The 14235-nt window shown below is 54.0% G+C and overlaps 1 protein-coding gene across 12 annotated transcripts in view; it reads right to left on the bottom strand.

Moving 5' to 3' along the window:
* The window catches only part of CHD4 (chromodomain helicase DNA binding protein 4), a 35146-nt gene that overhangs the window by 20570 nt on the left and 341 nt on the right, over positions 1-14235 (bottom strand). For 4 of the 12 annotated variants that reach the window (XM_062194724.1, XM_062194725.1, XM_062194726.1 and 1 more), the window contains exons 2-22: positions 13450-13630; positions 10044-10165; positions 9647-9862; positions 9331-9449; positions 8970-9211; positions 8611-8738; positions 8235-8370; positions 7928-8106; positions 7488-7727; positions 6673-6876; positions 6344-6549; positions 4922-5053; positions 4745-4841; positions 3870-4061; positions 3198-3398; positions 2875-3012; positions 2498-2619; positions 2220-2393; positions 1747-1888; positions 1525-1656; positions 1296-1413 (exon numbers count right to left, since the gene is read on the bottom strand). In XM_062194724.1, coding sequence (XP_062050708.1) covers positions 1296-1413; positions 1525-1656; positions 1747-1888; positions 2220-2393; positions 2498-2619; positions 2875-3012; positions 3198-3398; positions 3870-4061; positions 4745-4841; positions 4922-5053; positions 6344-6549; positions 6673-6876; positions 7488-7727; positions 7928-8106; positions 8235-8370; positions 8611-8738; positions 8970-9211; positions 9331-9449; positions 9647-9862; positions 10044-10165; positions 13450-13549 — 3340 coding nt within the window. In that variant the 5' untranslated portion in view covers positions 13550-13630. The remainder of the gene's footprint in view (positions 1-1295; positions 1414-1524; positions 1657-1746; positions 1889-2219; positions 2394-2497; positions 2620-2874; positions 3013-3197; positions 3399-3869; positions 4062-4744; positions 4842-4921; positions 5054-6343; positions 6550-6672; positions 6877-7487; positions 7728-7927; positions 8107-8234; positions 8371-8610; positions 8739-8969; positions 9212-9330; positions 9450-9646; positions 9863-10043; positions 10166-13449; positions 13631-14235) is intronic. The other 8 variants (XM_062194731.1, XM_062194732.1, XM_062194733.1 and 5 more) reach the window with 3 other exon arrangements.

Here is a 14235-nt window from a genome sequence, read left to right as displayed (position 1 = left end):
CACATGGGTGCAGGGGCCCAAGGACTTGAGCCATCCTCCACTGCTTTCCCAGGCACATTAGCAAGGAGTTGGACTGGAAGTGGAGCAGCCAGGACTCAAACTGGCGTCCAAATGGGAAGCTGGTGCTGCAGGCAGTGGATTCAACCCACTGTGCCACAGGGCTGGCCCCTTCTTTTGTTTTTTAAAGAATTATTTATTTGAAAGCCAGAGTGACAGAGAGAAGAAGACAGAGAGAAAGACCTTCCATCCATAGCTCACGCCTCAAATGCCTGCAACAGCTAGCACTGGGCCAAGACTGAAGCCAGGAACTCCATTGAGCCTACCACATAAGTAGTAGGAACCCAAGCACCTGGGTCATCATCTGCTGCCTCCCAGGCCCATCAACAGGAAGCTGAAGCAGAAGTGAAGAGTAACCAGGACTGGAATTTGCACTCCAGAACCGGATGTGGGCATCCCAAGCAGTGGTTTAGCCTACTGCACCATAATGCCCGCCCGCCCCTCCACAAACTTTTTTTTTTTTTGATAGGCAGAGTGGACAGTGAGAGAGAGAGACAGAGAAAAAGGTCTTCCTTTGCCATTGGTTCACTCTCCAATGGCTGCCGCGGCCAGCGCACCGCACTGATCCGAAGGCAGGAGCCAGGTGCTTATCCTGGTCTCCAATGGGGTACAGGGCCCAAGTACTTGGGCCATCCTCCACTGCACTCCCATGCCACAGCAGAGAGCTGGCCTGGAAGAGGGGCAACTGGGACAGAATCCGGCGCCCCAACCGGGACTAGAACCCAGTGTGCCGGCGCCGCAAGGTGGAAGATTAGCCTATTGAGCTGCGGCGCCAGCCTCCACAAACTCTTTTAAGTAGACACATATAAGTTATTACTACTGGAAGACGGAAGGGTATAATGAACACTTTGTACTGCTTTTACAACTTTTAAGTACAACACGACTTCAAAATAAAGTTCAAAAAAGTAAGTAGCAGCATCTACCAAGGCAGGTGAGTTTGCCACTAACTTGTTATTTGAGCTTGAAAACTCATGATCCTTCTCAGCCTTCAGATACACTGAGGGACAGATAAAATGCTTTCTTCTTTCTAGCAAAGAACAAAGGCTCGACAGGAATAAAAAAACTCTCCCAGGAATAGTCCACCACATTCCTCCAATTGAGACATTCAACAACTTTACTCATCCACCTCAATTGACAAAGACCCAGAACTAAGAGGAGGAAGAGACGCAGGAGTACAAGTGATCGGTGCACAGACAAAAGGGGTGAGGATGCCTGAAGTCACACCACCCCTCTCTTACCATTGAAGCGGTCAATGGCCTCTTGACGCATGTTCCCAGTGATTCCACCATCAATCCGTTCGTATTTGTAACCTTCGTGTTCCAAGAAATCCTCTAACAGGTCCAGCATCTTGGTCATCTGTTAAATGAGCAGTTTATGGAGGAGTCGGATGTAATCCTTCTCCTCGTATCCCTGACAGCTGTGTGAACAGCGCTGTTGTCCAAGCTCCCAGCCTGGCCCACATAATACCTGAGAGAAGATGAGGACACGATGTCCACCCTCCTTGAGGTTCTTAAGCATCTTCTGCAGCAGCAGTAATTTCCCAGATGCTCTGATGAGGGCACTGCCATCATACATGCCATTGGGCATCTTAGGGGCTTCCTGCGGACAGAAGTAGAGAAAACACTGAGAGAAACCCACCCAGAGAATTTCCAATGCAGGAAGGACCAGGAGGTGGCACCAACAACCTACCATTGCAGCCACAGGGAAGAGGTATGGGTGGTTGCAGCACTTTTTAAGATCCATTACCACATTCAGCAGAGAGACCTGGTTGCCACCACCGCGAGCATTGAGTGCTTCAAAATTTCGAGTGAGAATGTACTTGTAGTATTTCCTACATGACAAGATAGACAGGTCAGATGCGAGGGCATTCAGATGACGGATCACGCAGTCTCCAGACTGAGATCTTCCAACGTGTCTCACTCTGGGGTTAGGAAACCTAACAAGCACCACGACCCACACCGTCATTTAAATAAGGGAAGGCAGAACTCAGAAAGAACTGTGTGCCCAGGTTCCCTGGCATCAGGTTTCTTTAGGCCTGGCTTGCTCCTGTCACCGGATGCCAGGAAGCTGAGTGGGGGTAGGAGGAAGAAACACTGCAGACTGGCAGGTGCCTAACTGTACTCGCAAAACAGGCTCAGTGCTTCCTGTCCCTTCCAACTCACTTCTGCATAGGACTCAGCTCCACACGCACAATCAGCTCTGTCTTGGACGGCATATTCTTGAACACGTCAGCTTTGAGCCGCCGCAACATGTGAGGCCCCAGCATGTCATGAAGTTTTTTAATCTGGTCCTCTTTGGCGATGTCAGCAAACTCCTCCAAGAAACCCTCCAAGTTGCTGCAGAAAGAAAGGAGAGAAGCTGTTGGAAAAGGAGACAGACAGGACACCAGAACCACCAGAGAGAGAAGAATTTCAGTCTGCTGATGGAGAGACGCACTTACTGGAACCTCTCGGGGGTGAGGAAGTTGAGCAGATGAAACAACTCTTCCAGGTTGTTCTGCAGCGGAGTTCCTGTCAGCAACAGCTTGTGCTGCAGTGAGTAACCATTCAAGACCCGGAAGAACTGGGGGAGCAGATGGAGAGAGGTGCGATTCAGTGATATCTCTGCAGAATTCCAAGCTGTTCCACTGCCCAACAGTCAGGCCTCCCACTCCCACCGTCATCCTTTGCAAAGGCCTGGCCACCAATGGCTGTCACATGGGAGGAAGGCAGAGGAAGACAAAGGCAGACAGACAGCATTCTCCCTTTTCCTCTCCTGAAAGGGTTTCCCTTAATGAGCAGGCGGTGCTAGGAGACACAGACCCTCCCTACCTCTCACCTTAGACTGGTTGTTCTTCAGCCGATGGGCTTCGTCCACAATGAGGCAGGCCCAGTCAATAGAACCCAAAATAGCCATGTCGATGGTGATCAACTCATAGGATGTCAGCAGCACATGGAATTTCACAGATGCCTCTTTCTGTGTGCAAAAGTAACCTGGTCACTACTGGGCAGCTCCTCCAGTGTAACCACAGCCAGGGAACTGGCACGGGTCTCCCCTCCCAGGGTTATCCTCTTGCCTCACCCAGGGACTAGGTCACAAGCAGACAAACTAAGCCAAAGCAGCAACTCCTCATGGAGGGCGGCCCCCTCCCACTGAGATACCTTCATGCGAGAGGCCTTCTTGCCACCACGGATGGCATTGTCTTCAAAGGAGAACTCATTCTCCCGGATGATGGCACGGCTGTCCTTGTCACCCACGTAGGTTACCACATACATATCTGGAGCCCACATTTCAAACTCCCGCTCCCAGTTGATGATGGTAGAAAGAGGAGCACTCACTAGGAAGGGGCCTTTGGAGTGACCCTTTGAAGAAGAGACGCAGAGTCACAACCAAGGGCCTCATCATATTACAACCCCGACTCCACCTCTCTCTCCAGGCGCTCAAGCAGAGCCGCAGACTGGTACCTGTGCTGCTCCTACCCTCACCGTATCTGTGAAGCACCCTGCCCACTCCTTTCCAAAAAGCAAAAGTCCACCTTGACGGAGACCTTGAAACCACACTTCTTCAATGAAGTCTTCCCATACTAATTCCACCTCTGATTCTGCTTACCTCCACACAGATTCATTCCCCTGGGACCGAGGCTCTGCACCCATTGCTAGTTCTAGCCATGGCTCCATTCCCTTGAGTCTCTGCGGTATACATGTCTATCTTGCTATCATTCTTTTTCAAGGTCAGAGACTGACTGTTCCTCCTTTCTGACTCTCCTCAGTATGCAAAGAAAGACTATAAACACAAAACACCCTCACAAAAATCTAACAGCCCAGCTTTTTCACCTCCTTATAGAGGGAGTAGAGGAAGACAGCCGTCTGCACAGTTTTCCCAAGGCCCATCTCATCAGCCAAGATGGTGTCGGTGCCTTGAGCCCAGGAGAATCGCAGCCAATTCAAGCCCTCCATTTGATAGGGATGCAGGGTTCCCCCCGTGGCGTCCAGGTACTCTGGCTGTCGCTCGTACTTCACTGTTGGCTGAAGGATGAAATTATAGAAGTCAAGAGCTGGCAAGGAGTTCCCTTCCTCCCGTGACAAAGCAGCTGCTTTCTCTGTATCTTCACTAGATCCTCCCAGGAGAGCCACAAAACGTCCTGGCAAGAAAGCGCCTCATTGGTTGCTGCCATTTGGTGTTTGATTTTGGATCTAACGCAATTAGGCAACTAACCTATTCAGTAGACCTGATCTTGGCCCTATCCTGATCACTGAGGAAAAACCCCTCATCAGATTCCCTAGCAATACTAGAATTCAACTGCTCAGGATCCACTCAGCAAGTAATCACACATCCCTCCTAGATTTATTCCTTTATCCTTACCTGTCCTCACACTATGGCACACAAACAGAAATCAGATGAATTGAGCCATGAATTAAGGGTCAGAAGACCTAGGCTGCAATGCAAGTTTCAAAGAAACTCAGTTGTGTGACCCGCTCCCCAGGTAATGCTTCCTCAATCACATAAAATATTCCATCTATAATTTTTGTGCTTTTTTTCTGATGATGAAAAGGGAGTGATCCTAGTGTTTTCTGATTTCCAGAGATGGAGGGAAGCGGCCCTCAGGATGCCCTCTCAGCTCCATCACTTGCTGTAGCGCCACCGAGAGGTGGGAGCAGGTAAGACAAATGGCTCCATCCAGCACACTCTGCCCCTTCTGCTGACTCACGTCAACTGTTGGAGTCTCAGGAGGCCGCTCCAACTTCCTCAGCTTCACCTTCTTGAGCTTCTTGCCTGGTCGTCCTTCCTCACCCCTCATCAGCTCCCTAAAGCAGACAGACATCACACAGCTGCCCAGAGTCCTTTCAACAAGGAGCAACTTGAATCCTCTCCCCAAATCACTCACCTGTGATTCCAGTAGCTCTGCTTGAACAGGTCATAGTCCTGGATCTCCACATCCTCACTCTCCCAAGACGCCTGATCATAGGGTAAGTCCCGCCACTTGATCAAGTAGTGGACGTGGCCCTTCTTGTCCACACTGCAAGGTCATGGAGAGAAAGTTCTCAGAGCCAGGAGGCAACCCTCCTCCCCTTCTAAGTCAGACTTGCTCTCAAAACAACAGGGGCTGCCGGCATTGTGGCATAGCAGGTTAGGCTGCCACCTGCAACACTGGCTTTGGTTCGAGTTGTGGCTGTTCCCTTTCCGATCCACCTCTCTGCTAATGCACCTGGGAAGGCAGCAGAAGACAATCCAAGTCCTTGGACCCCTGTACCCACACAAGAGACCCAGAAGAAGCTCCTGGCTCCTGGCTTCAGCCTGGCCCAGATGGAAGGTCTCTCTTCCTCTCTCTTACTCTAACACTTTCAAATAATTAAAAATAAGTCTTAAAAAAAAAAAAAGGAAAAACCTGACAACAATGTACATTCCAAACCAGACCTGAAAGTATACCAGAGACCCAAGCTTTTCAGAACCTCTGGTATACCGGTCTTTGGACCAAAAGCTACCTCTAATCTATAATCCACTATAGGCCGGCGCCATGGCTTAACAGGCTAATCCTCTGCCTTGCGATGCCAGCACACCGGGTTCTAGTCCCGGTTGGGGCGCCGGATTCTGTCCTGTTCGCCCCTCTTCCAGGCCAGCTCTCTTCTATGGCCCGGGAAGGCAGTGGAGGATGGCCCAAGTGCTTAGGCCCTGCACCCCATGGGAGACCAGGAGAAGCACCTGGCTCCTGGCTTCGGATTAGCGAGATGCGCTGGCCGCAGCGGCCATTGGAGGGTGAACCAACGACAAAAAGGAAGACCTTTCTCTCTGTCTCTCTCTCTCACTATCCACTCTGCCTGTCAATAAATAAATAAATAAATAAATATAATCCACTATGGTTCATCTATCAGGATTCAATCAGTTAATAATACAGTGCCTTCCAAGTGTAGGTTACTAGTGACAAAGATTTCCTTTTGTCTTTTAAAATTTTTATTTGTTTATTTGAAAGACAGACAGCCAGCCATACCTTGATTCACTCCCCAAACTTTGCCTCCAACAGCCAGAGGTAGGCCAGATGAAAGCTAAGAGCTGGGAACTCAATCTGGGTCTCCTATACAGGTGGCAAGGACCCAACCACTTCAGCCACCATCACCTGCTGCCTTCCAAAGTGTGCACTGACAGGAAGCTGGAATTGGGAGGAGAGCCAGGGCTTGAACTCAGGCTCCCCAATATGGGATGCAGGTGTCTTAACCACTAGGCCAAATGCCGCTCTGACATCATTTTCTTAATCCCTTTGGCACAAGTGCCATAAATGTCCTGTGCACCTCCAAGGTGCCCTTCTTGATACCTGTGGTTGAGGATTCGATGGATCATCATCCACTCAGGTTTTATCCCATAGCGATAGAAGCGTTCCTCCATCTCTGCAAATTTTGGGTCCTTGTTCTTTCGCTTCCGGCTCTTCTCTTCATCACCACCAAAGTCCCCAGAGGGCGGCTCATCCATATCATTCTTCCGCTGATAATTCCGGAACATCACCTGACAATGTAGCTCCAACTGTGCGCAGAAAGAGAAAAGTCAGCCCCAAGGAGCTGTGTTCATTCCTTCTCCTAAAAGGCTCTCCTTTTCTCAATACCCTCTTCGCTATGGCTTCCGCCTCCCAGCCTAGCTCAGACATACCTGCAGTTCAGACACCCAGGAGCAGTGCCAGTAAGACATGCCTTGCCACTTCACAAAGAACTGCCGCTCTGGCCGCCCCTCCAAGGGCTTGGGTGAAGGAGTGTTGGGATCAGCATCTGGGGGCCTAGGCACCGGAGTGGGAGACGGTGGCTGGCCCCACTTCCAGATTAGGATCTTCTGCACTTTACCCTTCAGAGCTGGACACTGAGGAAAAAGAGAGAGAACTCAACCCGAATCCCAAACAGGGAGGACACGGGACGGCCCACAGCATCAATCTCATCACAGGATTACTAAATCTCATTTCAAGTAAGACCTAATCCCAGGGCCAGAATTCCCTCTCCTTTCTGAACTTCACCCCCACTCCTACTTGCCTAACAGATCCTGCAGCTGGACTTCAGCAATTACCCAGAAGTTCACACAGAAAAATCCGACCTCAAGCCCAGGGACCCTCCCACAAGTGACCTAAAAGCAGCAAGCAGCCCCAGGAAACAATCCAAGCACCCAAGACCCAAGTCAGGCGTCAAGGCGAGGACAGACAGAAGCTCTCAGCTAAAGAAACGGCTCTGTCCCTCTTGGGAAGCTGACAAAACAACAGCTCCTCTGTTCAAAGTTAGTCCTACATTTTCCCAAAACAAAGGTATCCTGAGACCACAGGAGGAAGGAAATACCTGTCTCAGGCTGAAAGTCTCTAATTCTCCAATGACCCCCGACACACACACACCTCAGCCTCACAACAGCTACACACAGCAGCGGGAAATCCTTCCACTAGAATGCTCTTCCCACCTCGCCCACCCTGGCTGAAGTCGGTCACTCACTGTACACCGGGGGCACAGCCACTCGCCGTTGGGAATCTCGGGCAGCGGCGGGTTGAGGCAGTGGATGTGGTACGACGAAGGACAGGTGTCGCAGCACAGTAGCTCCCCACCATCCTTGCACACCCGGCAGAACTCCATGTGGTGGTCATCCTCCTCTTCGGGGTCTCCCCCCACCTCTTCCAGGATCTCTTCGCCTTCCGAATTGTCCTCTTTGGCCTCCCACTGGATGCCCTCCTTCTCCTGTAGTCAAGGACCACAGACTCCCGTTATTACCACCCCACCCACCCAGGTCCCAACCTCCTGCCCATCACCCTTAGGATGTTTCCCAGAGCTCAGGGCCAGCAGCACAACCATTTCCATCTCCACCCTAGCCCCAAAGGGTTAACCCTCCCACCCCCACCTCCACGGGTGCCCAGGGGCCACAGGGGCCAGACACTCACGCAATGTGGGCAGCTCCACTTGCCCTCGGGAGCCTTCTCCATATCCGGGTCCAGGCAGACCATGTGGTAAGCTCGGGGACAGGTATCACACAGGATGATCTCGCCGCCTTGCTGGCACACCTCGCAATAGTCCTGGTGGTCTGTCTCATAACCATCCACAGCAGTCACCTCCTCCTCGCCTGGGCAAGGAAGAGGGAAAGCCCAGTTATTAGAAAAAAACCACCTCCCCCCCACCCCATCTCCTAAGGGAGATTCTGCCCCAGCCACTCCCACGTCATCCCTCCACAGATACAGACAGGAAACACACCTTTCTTTTTCTTTTTAGTGGTTCGGAGTTTCTTGCGGCTCCGGCTACTGCGGCTGGTGGAACCATCAGAAACAGAGTAGCTATTGATACTGGCATCATCGAAGTCAGATTCCACGTCTAAGTCATCATCCTCACTCTAGAGAATGAAAACAATGAGTCAGGTTAGAAGTGCCAGCCAAGAGGAAGGAGAGTGGTGGAGAGGGGCTCACTCTTTCACCAGGGCCATCGGCAGCCATTAGGGACTCTCAGACAGGGAGCCCAGCTACACGCTGTTCTGTGGCCAAATCCCCACATTCTACGTGAAGGGCAGGTCCCGACATGAGGCAACATCTTTCTATTAGGGCACCTTGGGCAAAGGGATGGGCTGGAGACTCACCGAAGATCTCTTACGCTTGGAACCAAAGCCTCCCAGCTTAATTTTCAGAGGTGCTACTTTCTTGGGTTTAGGCTTCTTGGCATCAGGTACACGAGGGCTACCCTTGGGCTTCCTCCGAGCATTGGGACCTAAAAATCAGAATGCATCCAAGTAGATATCTCACAGGGGTAAAAGAGTGTGGAAAATCCAATCTTCTCTCCCTCAGCTTGCTTCACGTGTCCGGCTTCCCCAATCTCCTTCCTAAACTCAAGACCCAGCACTCCCTCCCATCTTCTACCTCAGGGCCGACAGGACACTCCGTGCTCTGTCTGACATCCCAAGCCCACAGCAGACCCCTCCCCCTCTGCACCCCATCTCACCTTTGCCCTCCTTGGTCTTGGCTTTGCGGATAGGCACCTCCACAGGGGGAGGTGGTGGTGCCACTTCGGTGGCTGTCACCATGCTCTCCACCACAGCCACTGCAGCCGCTGCTGCTGCTGCCACCGAAGCCCCAGAACTCCCTTTGAAGGGGTTGTTGGTACTGAACTCCCGCCACTTAGCACCCAAAACCATCATCATCTTGGAGACAGCAATCTTGGGGTTTTTGGCTGCAATGAGGGGTCTGGTAGAGGAATGGAAAAGAACAGAGAAGAGAAAATGTTTAAGAGTAAAAAAAGAGAAAGAGAAGCAAGAAGAGATCATAGAAGAAGTCTCCTCCCCACCAAGCCCCTGCTGGTTTACCGGACAAACTGGCTGAAGGCCTTGTAGTTGGTGAGGGTGCGATAATCCTCCTCCGAGAACACATGGTCAATGTCTTCCATGCCCCAATCTTCTAGGAGCTGAGCGGATGATTTAGGCTCCTGCAGAAGAGAGCAAGGTCAAGGACCTGCCACCCGGTGCCCACACTTGCTAAGGGAATTTGAGTTCAAACTATGGCTTGTGAGATCCGGGTAAGAGAGTTAACAGGAAATAAATAGAAAGAGGTGGACAGAGAACGTTCCAGGGGGCTGCAAGGACAGAAGTTAACAGCTAAGAAAAGGAGACAGAGGCCCAGCACCTTGGAATCATCGTCATCGTCGTCTTCCTCCTCCTCCTCCTTCCGTTTGGATTTGTTCTTCTTCTCTTTCTTAGGCCCAAGCTTCTTCTTCTTCTTCTTGCCAGGGGTATAGTCGCTGCCCTCACTGTCTGAGCGCAGAGCCACCTCTTCCTCCTCCTCCACAAACTCCGGCCCCTCCCCAGAGCTGTCCCCCAGCTGCCGGCATAAGAGCATACGCTGGAGCAGGGAAGGGGGAGAGGGAGACAGACACGCACATGCTACACACATGCTGACCTCAGGACAGCCCTGAGGCTCATCGCCAAGACCCAGCCCGCCACTCCAGAGGAGCCAAGGACCCCGAACCTTCCCAGAGCTCCCCTCTTCCTGTCGTCCCAGTAACATTCAATCACCCACTCACCTCCTTTTTTTGGCGTTTGCTCTTGGGGATTTTAGGGTCCCGAGGTTTCTTAGGCTTTTTCTTCTTCTTGAGCTTTGGAGTCTCTGCTTCCGATAAATCCTCTTCTGGGTCCTCTTCGTTCTCTGCACACATTGGCCAATAGCGATGCGCAGGGAAGAGATCAATAGCAAAAGGTCAGGCCCTAATCCAGAGGCTTCCAACTTCATTCCCCACCTCCTGCCCCAGATTTTCCTGAAGAGAACTGCTATGCTCTCCGCGGAAGGACGCTGATCCTCAGGACAAAAACACCGAGAGCGCTGGAGATACCCAGAACAGGCCTGGCAGCTCCGAGCAGGCCCACCTCAGGCCGCTGGCCAGAGCCCAGTCCCTCTTCCCGTGTCTCCAGCAGACCTCAGGTGCTCACCAGTGCAACTGAACCGAGATGCCTACAGCTCACCAAACAAGAGAACTAGGCCCAAGCCTCCTGCAGCTGGCCACCAAGCACTCTATACACCAGGGAGTGAGAATGAAAGGTCTACCCAAAGGCAAACACTACAGAACGGAGGCTCAGCGCATGCCCAGAACACCATCAGCTTCAGGGGTCCCAGACACCACACCTTTCTGGAATCCCTCTGGGATCATCACTGCTCCAAACAACCAGACTCTCCACGCCCCAGGTTCAGTTGCCAGCCCAACCTCGTGCCCTCTACCACACACAATTTCCTTCCCCCATCTCAGCCCTACTCTTCTTCCCCAGCTCCTCCTGGGTCAGTAGCCTCTTCTCTCTAGGGGCCCAAATCAGCCCAGCTGTCACCATCTCCCCCCTCAGCCAATCCTCCTCCCATCTGGCTCCACCTCCTCCCCTGGCTGGAAGCACACACAAAGCCTGGGGTAGTACTGAGAGCTCCTGGGCAGGGATAGGTGGGAAGGGGCACAGAGGGGGTTGGAGAGGCCAGGAGGCAGCTCCCTTTGTAGCAGACATTCACACCAGCACACCAGCTCCCTCCTCCCCCCTCCCTCCCTCTTCCCAAGCCACCCCCGTGGAGGGGGGGAGGCGGGGAGTGCAGAAGGGAGTGGAGAGAAGAAGGGAGTGCCTCACCCACTGAGGAAAGGGAAAATGGCTCCTGACCGCAGAAGCCGGCCCAGGGCACCCAGCTGCCAACATAGGACAGACAGGAAGTAGCAGGGGAGGGGGGCGGGGTTGACAGAGAGACTGCCCTCACAAGAGACTTCCCAAATAGCTACCTGGCCCCAGGTCCAAATGCAACCCATCTCTAACACCTACTCTGGGATGACCCAGTTCTCGAGAGGTCACCCCTATGTCCTAGGCAAGGAAACCCAAGGACACCAACACAAACATGAAGGGTCAAACTCTGGGAGGGACTGGACCACTCCTCAAACCGAACTGTCGTCAGGTTTTCCGTCACCAGAGACAGAGCTGAAGTCTGCAAGCGCTCAGCTTCCTCCTCGACCCCATCCAAAGTCCCATCAGGCACACAGAAGCCATGTCCAAAGCCCCCAAATTTTAAGAAGGTAGACAGTGATAGGAAACAATGTTTCCTTCAATACCACAAGGAGCTTAGCTCCTGACCCTCCCCCTTCCCCCCCCCCCAAATGCTTCTGGCTCCGCCCTTCTGGAGTTAACCATATACTACGGAACATAAGACATTAGGCTGGACAAAGCCCCATCAGCCTCCCCCTCTGACTCAGCCCAGGATCAGGCACAAGAAAGCCCCTCACATTCCCATGGGAATAGGACAGCAGCCCCAATCATTTTCTTAAGGGCTTCTCCCCAGTAATCCCCAGGTCATCACTCCATCACCACCCACATCTCAGAGACAAGGACAAAGCCACAGAGGCAAGGGGGACATCCTCCCATCCACGGACGACTCCCAGACCTCTCAGACACCATGCTGAAATGGCGAGCGGCAAGCCGGCTGAGATAGAGATTTGGGAAAGGGGCAGGAATGGGGTGTGGCAAGTGGAAAAACTAGGTCATGCTGCAGCTTGGGGCAGAGTTCACCCTGGAAGCCTGCACAACTGCTAGCAATTTGGGGGACAGTCCCAGACCAAGGGCCCAATGGGAGGCCAAGATGCAGAACCAACCGTGGCCAGATGGCACCACTACTCCTCCCAGCACAGAAAAGACAGGCTCTCCTCACCTCACTGCCACCCACCCCCAGCGCCCAGCCCCCACCCTGGGCAAAGGCAAATCCCACTCTGCACAGCAATGAAACTCAAGCCTAAGTTTCTGACCCAACACCGGGAGACCCAGTAACGAGACTGACCCCTCTCCTAAATGACCTGCTCGACGTGAAGAATTCCAACTCAGAAAATGCCAGATACGAAAGCATCTCTCCCGGACCACCTCAACTTCCAGCTGCAGCTGAGAGAGAAGGCAGAAGTGGAAAACGCTTCATGGGAAATAAAACAGGACCAGTGGGCTCCACAGTCAGAAAAGTAGAAGCAGAGAGGATGAAGCGTGGCCCTCAAGGGAAAAAAGAGGTCAAGAAAACAAGCAGGTGCGTTAGCTAGGGGCTCTGAAGAGGACGAGGGAGACAGCGCCGAGGTCCATGACATCAGCCCTCATCTGAGGGTAGAGAAGGGCTATTCCAATCGGGCAGGCTGGTTATAACCATACGGGTTTGGCCAGTTCACGGAGCCACCCCAAAACACAGATAGCGCAACCCTTAACACACCCACACAAACACTAGACACTGCCAGCACAAACCCCAGGCTACATCACAGGCAAAAAGAAGCCTCTAGGGAAAAAAGCCAGCCTCATGGCCACTGGGCAGAGCAGAGAGGGGCCCTAGCTCCTCCTGCCCCCCTCATGGGAGGCTCCTCAGGCTACTAAATGCCCCCCTAGTCCCCATCACAGCCACACTCAAAACATTCCAGCAATTTGCCAGAAGCACTGTAGATCCTGCTAGGGAGCGAGATTCAAACTTCACACAGTTGAAACAGCACAGAAAACCGGTAACTGATCAGAAGCTAAAAATAATCAGATAGCAAGTAACCAACACTCCCTCTGTCTTTCCCACAGCAGCGACCACAGGATCCTCCGACTGCACCCTCCAACGCCCCCACCACCCTCAAAGAGCCGCCCCGGGGTCCCAGAGACCTGCGGTGCTCCCCAGACCCACGCAAGGGAACGCCTGCCAGTCAGGAGAGCTCCCTCAGCCGGGAACTGCATGGCATTCCTCCAGACAACCGGGTGCAGCAGGCTCGCATCTGGGCCCGCGGTGCCCGGGAGGCGCGTGGCTGCCACCCCCCTCAACAAGAGCTCCTCAAAGGGAACCACTCCCTTCGGATGTCCTTCCACCTCGGGCTCTGCACAGCCAGCCACAACGCCCTGCCTCCCCAGAGTCACTAGGGAGGGCGCAAAGGCCTCCTTCCTGCCCCAGGGCCCCTGGGAAGGTGTTACCTGGGTGGGGTGGGGGCAGGCTGTTGTTCAAAAGTGCATCCATATCCTCCTCCTCACTGCCCGCTGAGCAGGGGGACGGTGAGCCCAGGCCCGACGCCATCCCCTTCCGCTGCTCCCGGCCAGGGAATTGGCCCAGCTGCTCCTGCCTGCGGCCTGGGGCCCTCTACACTGGCCCGAGTCACTGTGCGGGGGAGGGGGGAGAAAGAGAACAGTCAGTGACGCGCACCGGCCCCCTCCCCCACCCCCACCCGTTCTTTCCGCCACCCCCCCAACCCCAGCCACCCCGGCAGGGCACCCGAACCACTCAGGCTGAACTTAGTTCCACACTCCTCGGGGGCAGCCCGGAAGCCGGCGCCCCAACAAGCGCCCCCGCGAAGAGAGGCAGCGACGCCCCCAGGACAGACTGGTGCAGGCGTGGGGAGGGGAGCAGCCGGCCGGGACCGAGCAGGGTGTGACGGGGGAGGGGGTCCGAGTGACCGCGGCGCGGGCTGGGGGGGCGGCGAGGCGGCCGGCGGCGAGGCGCTCGGGGACACAAGGTCACTTGGGGGTGGGGGGGCGCCTCCCTGCGCCCGGGGAGGGGCCAGTTCCCAGACAGGGCAGCTCTCCAAGGGCTGTCCTCTGGGACAACTCAGGTTCTGCTCCGGAGCCGCGGGGACCAGGGGGGCGTGGAGGCTCGGGTGCGCCGGGGTGGGGGGGCCGGAGGCAGGGACGTGGGGGGCAGGAGAGCGCCCACCCGGAAGGGGGCCGGGCCACGTGTCCCGGGGGGCAAGTGAGCAAAGGGCGAGG

Source organism: Lepus europaeus, chromosome 6 (assembly GCF_033115175.1).
Source record: "Lepus europaeus isolate LE1 chromosome 6, mLepTim1.pri, whole genome shotgun sequence".
Classification (NCBI taxonomy): Eukaryota; Metazoa; Chordata; class Mammalia; order Lagomorpha; family Leporidae; genus Lepus; species Lepus europaeus.
Note: the sequence above shows the minus strand (reverse complement) of the source record. Positions and strands in the feature narration are given on the sequence as shown.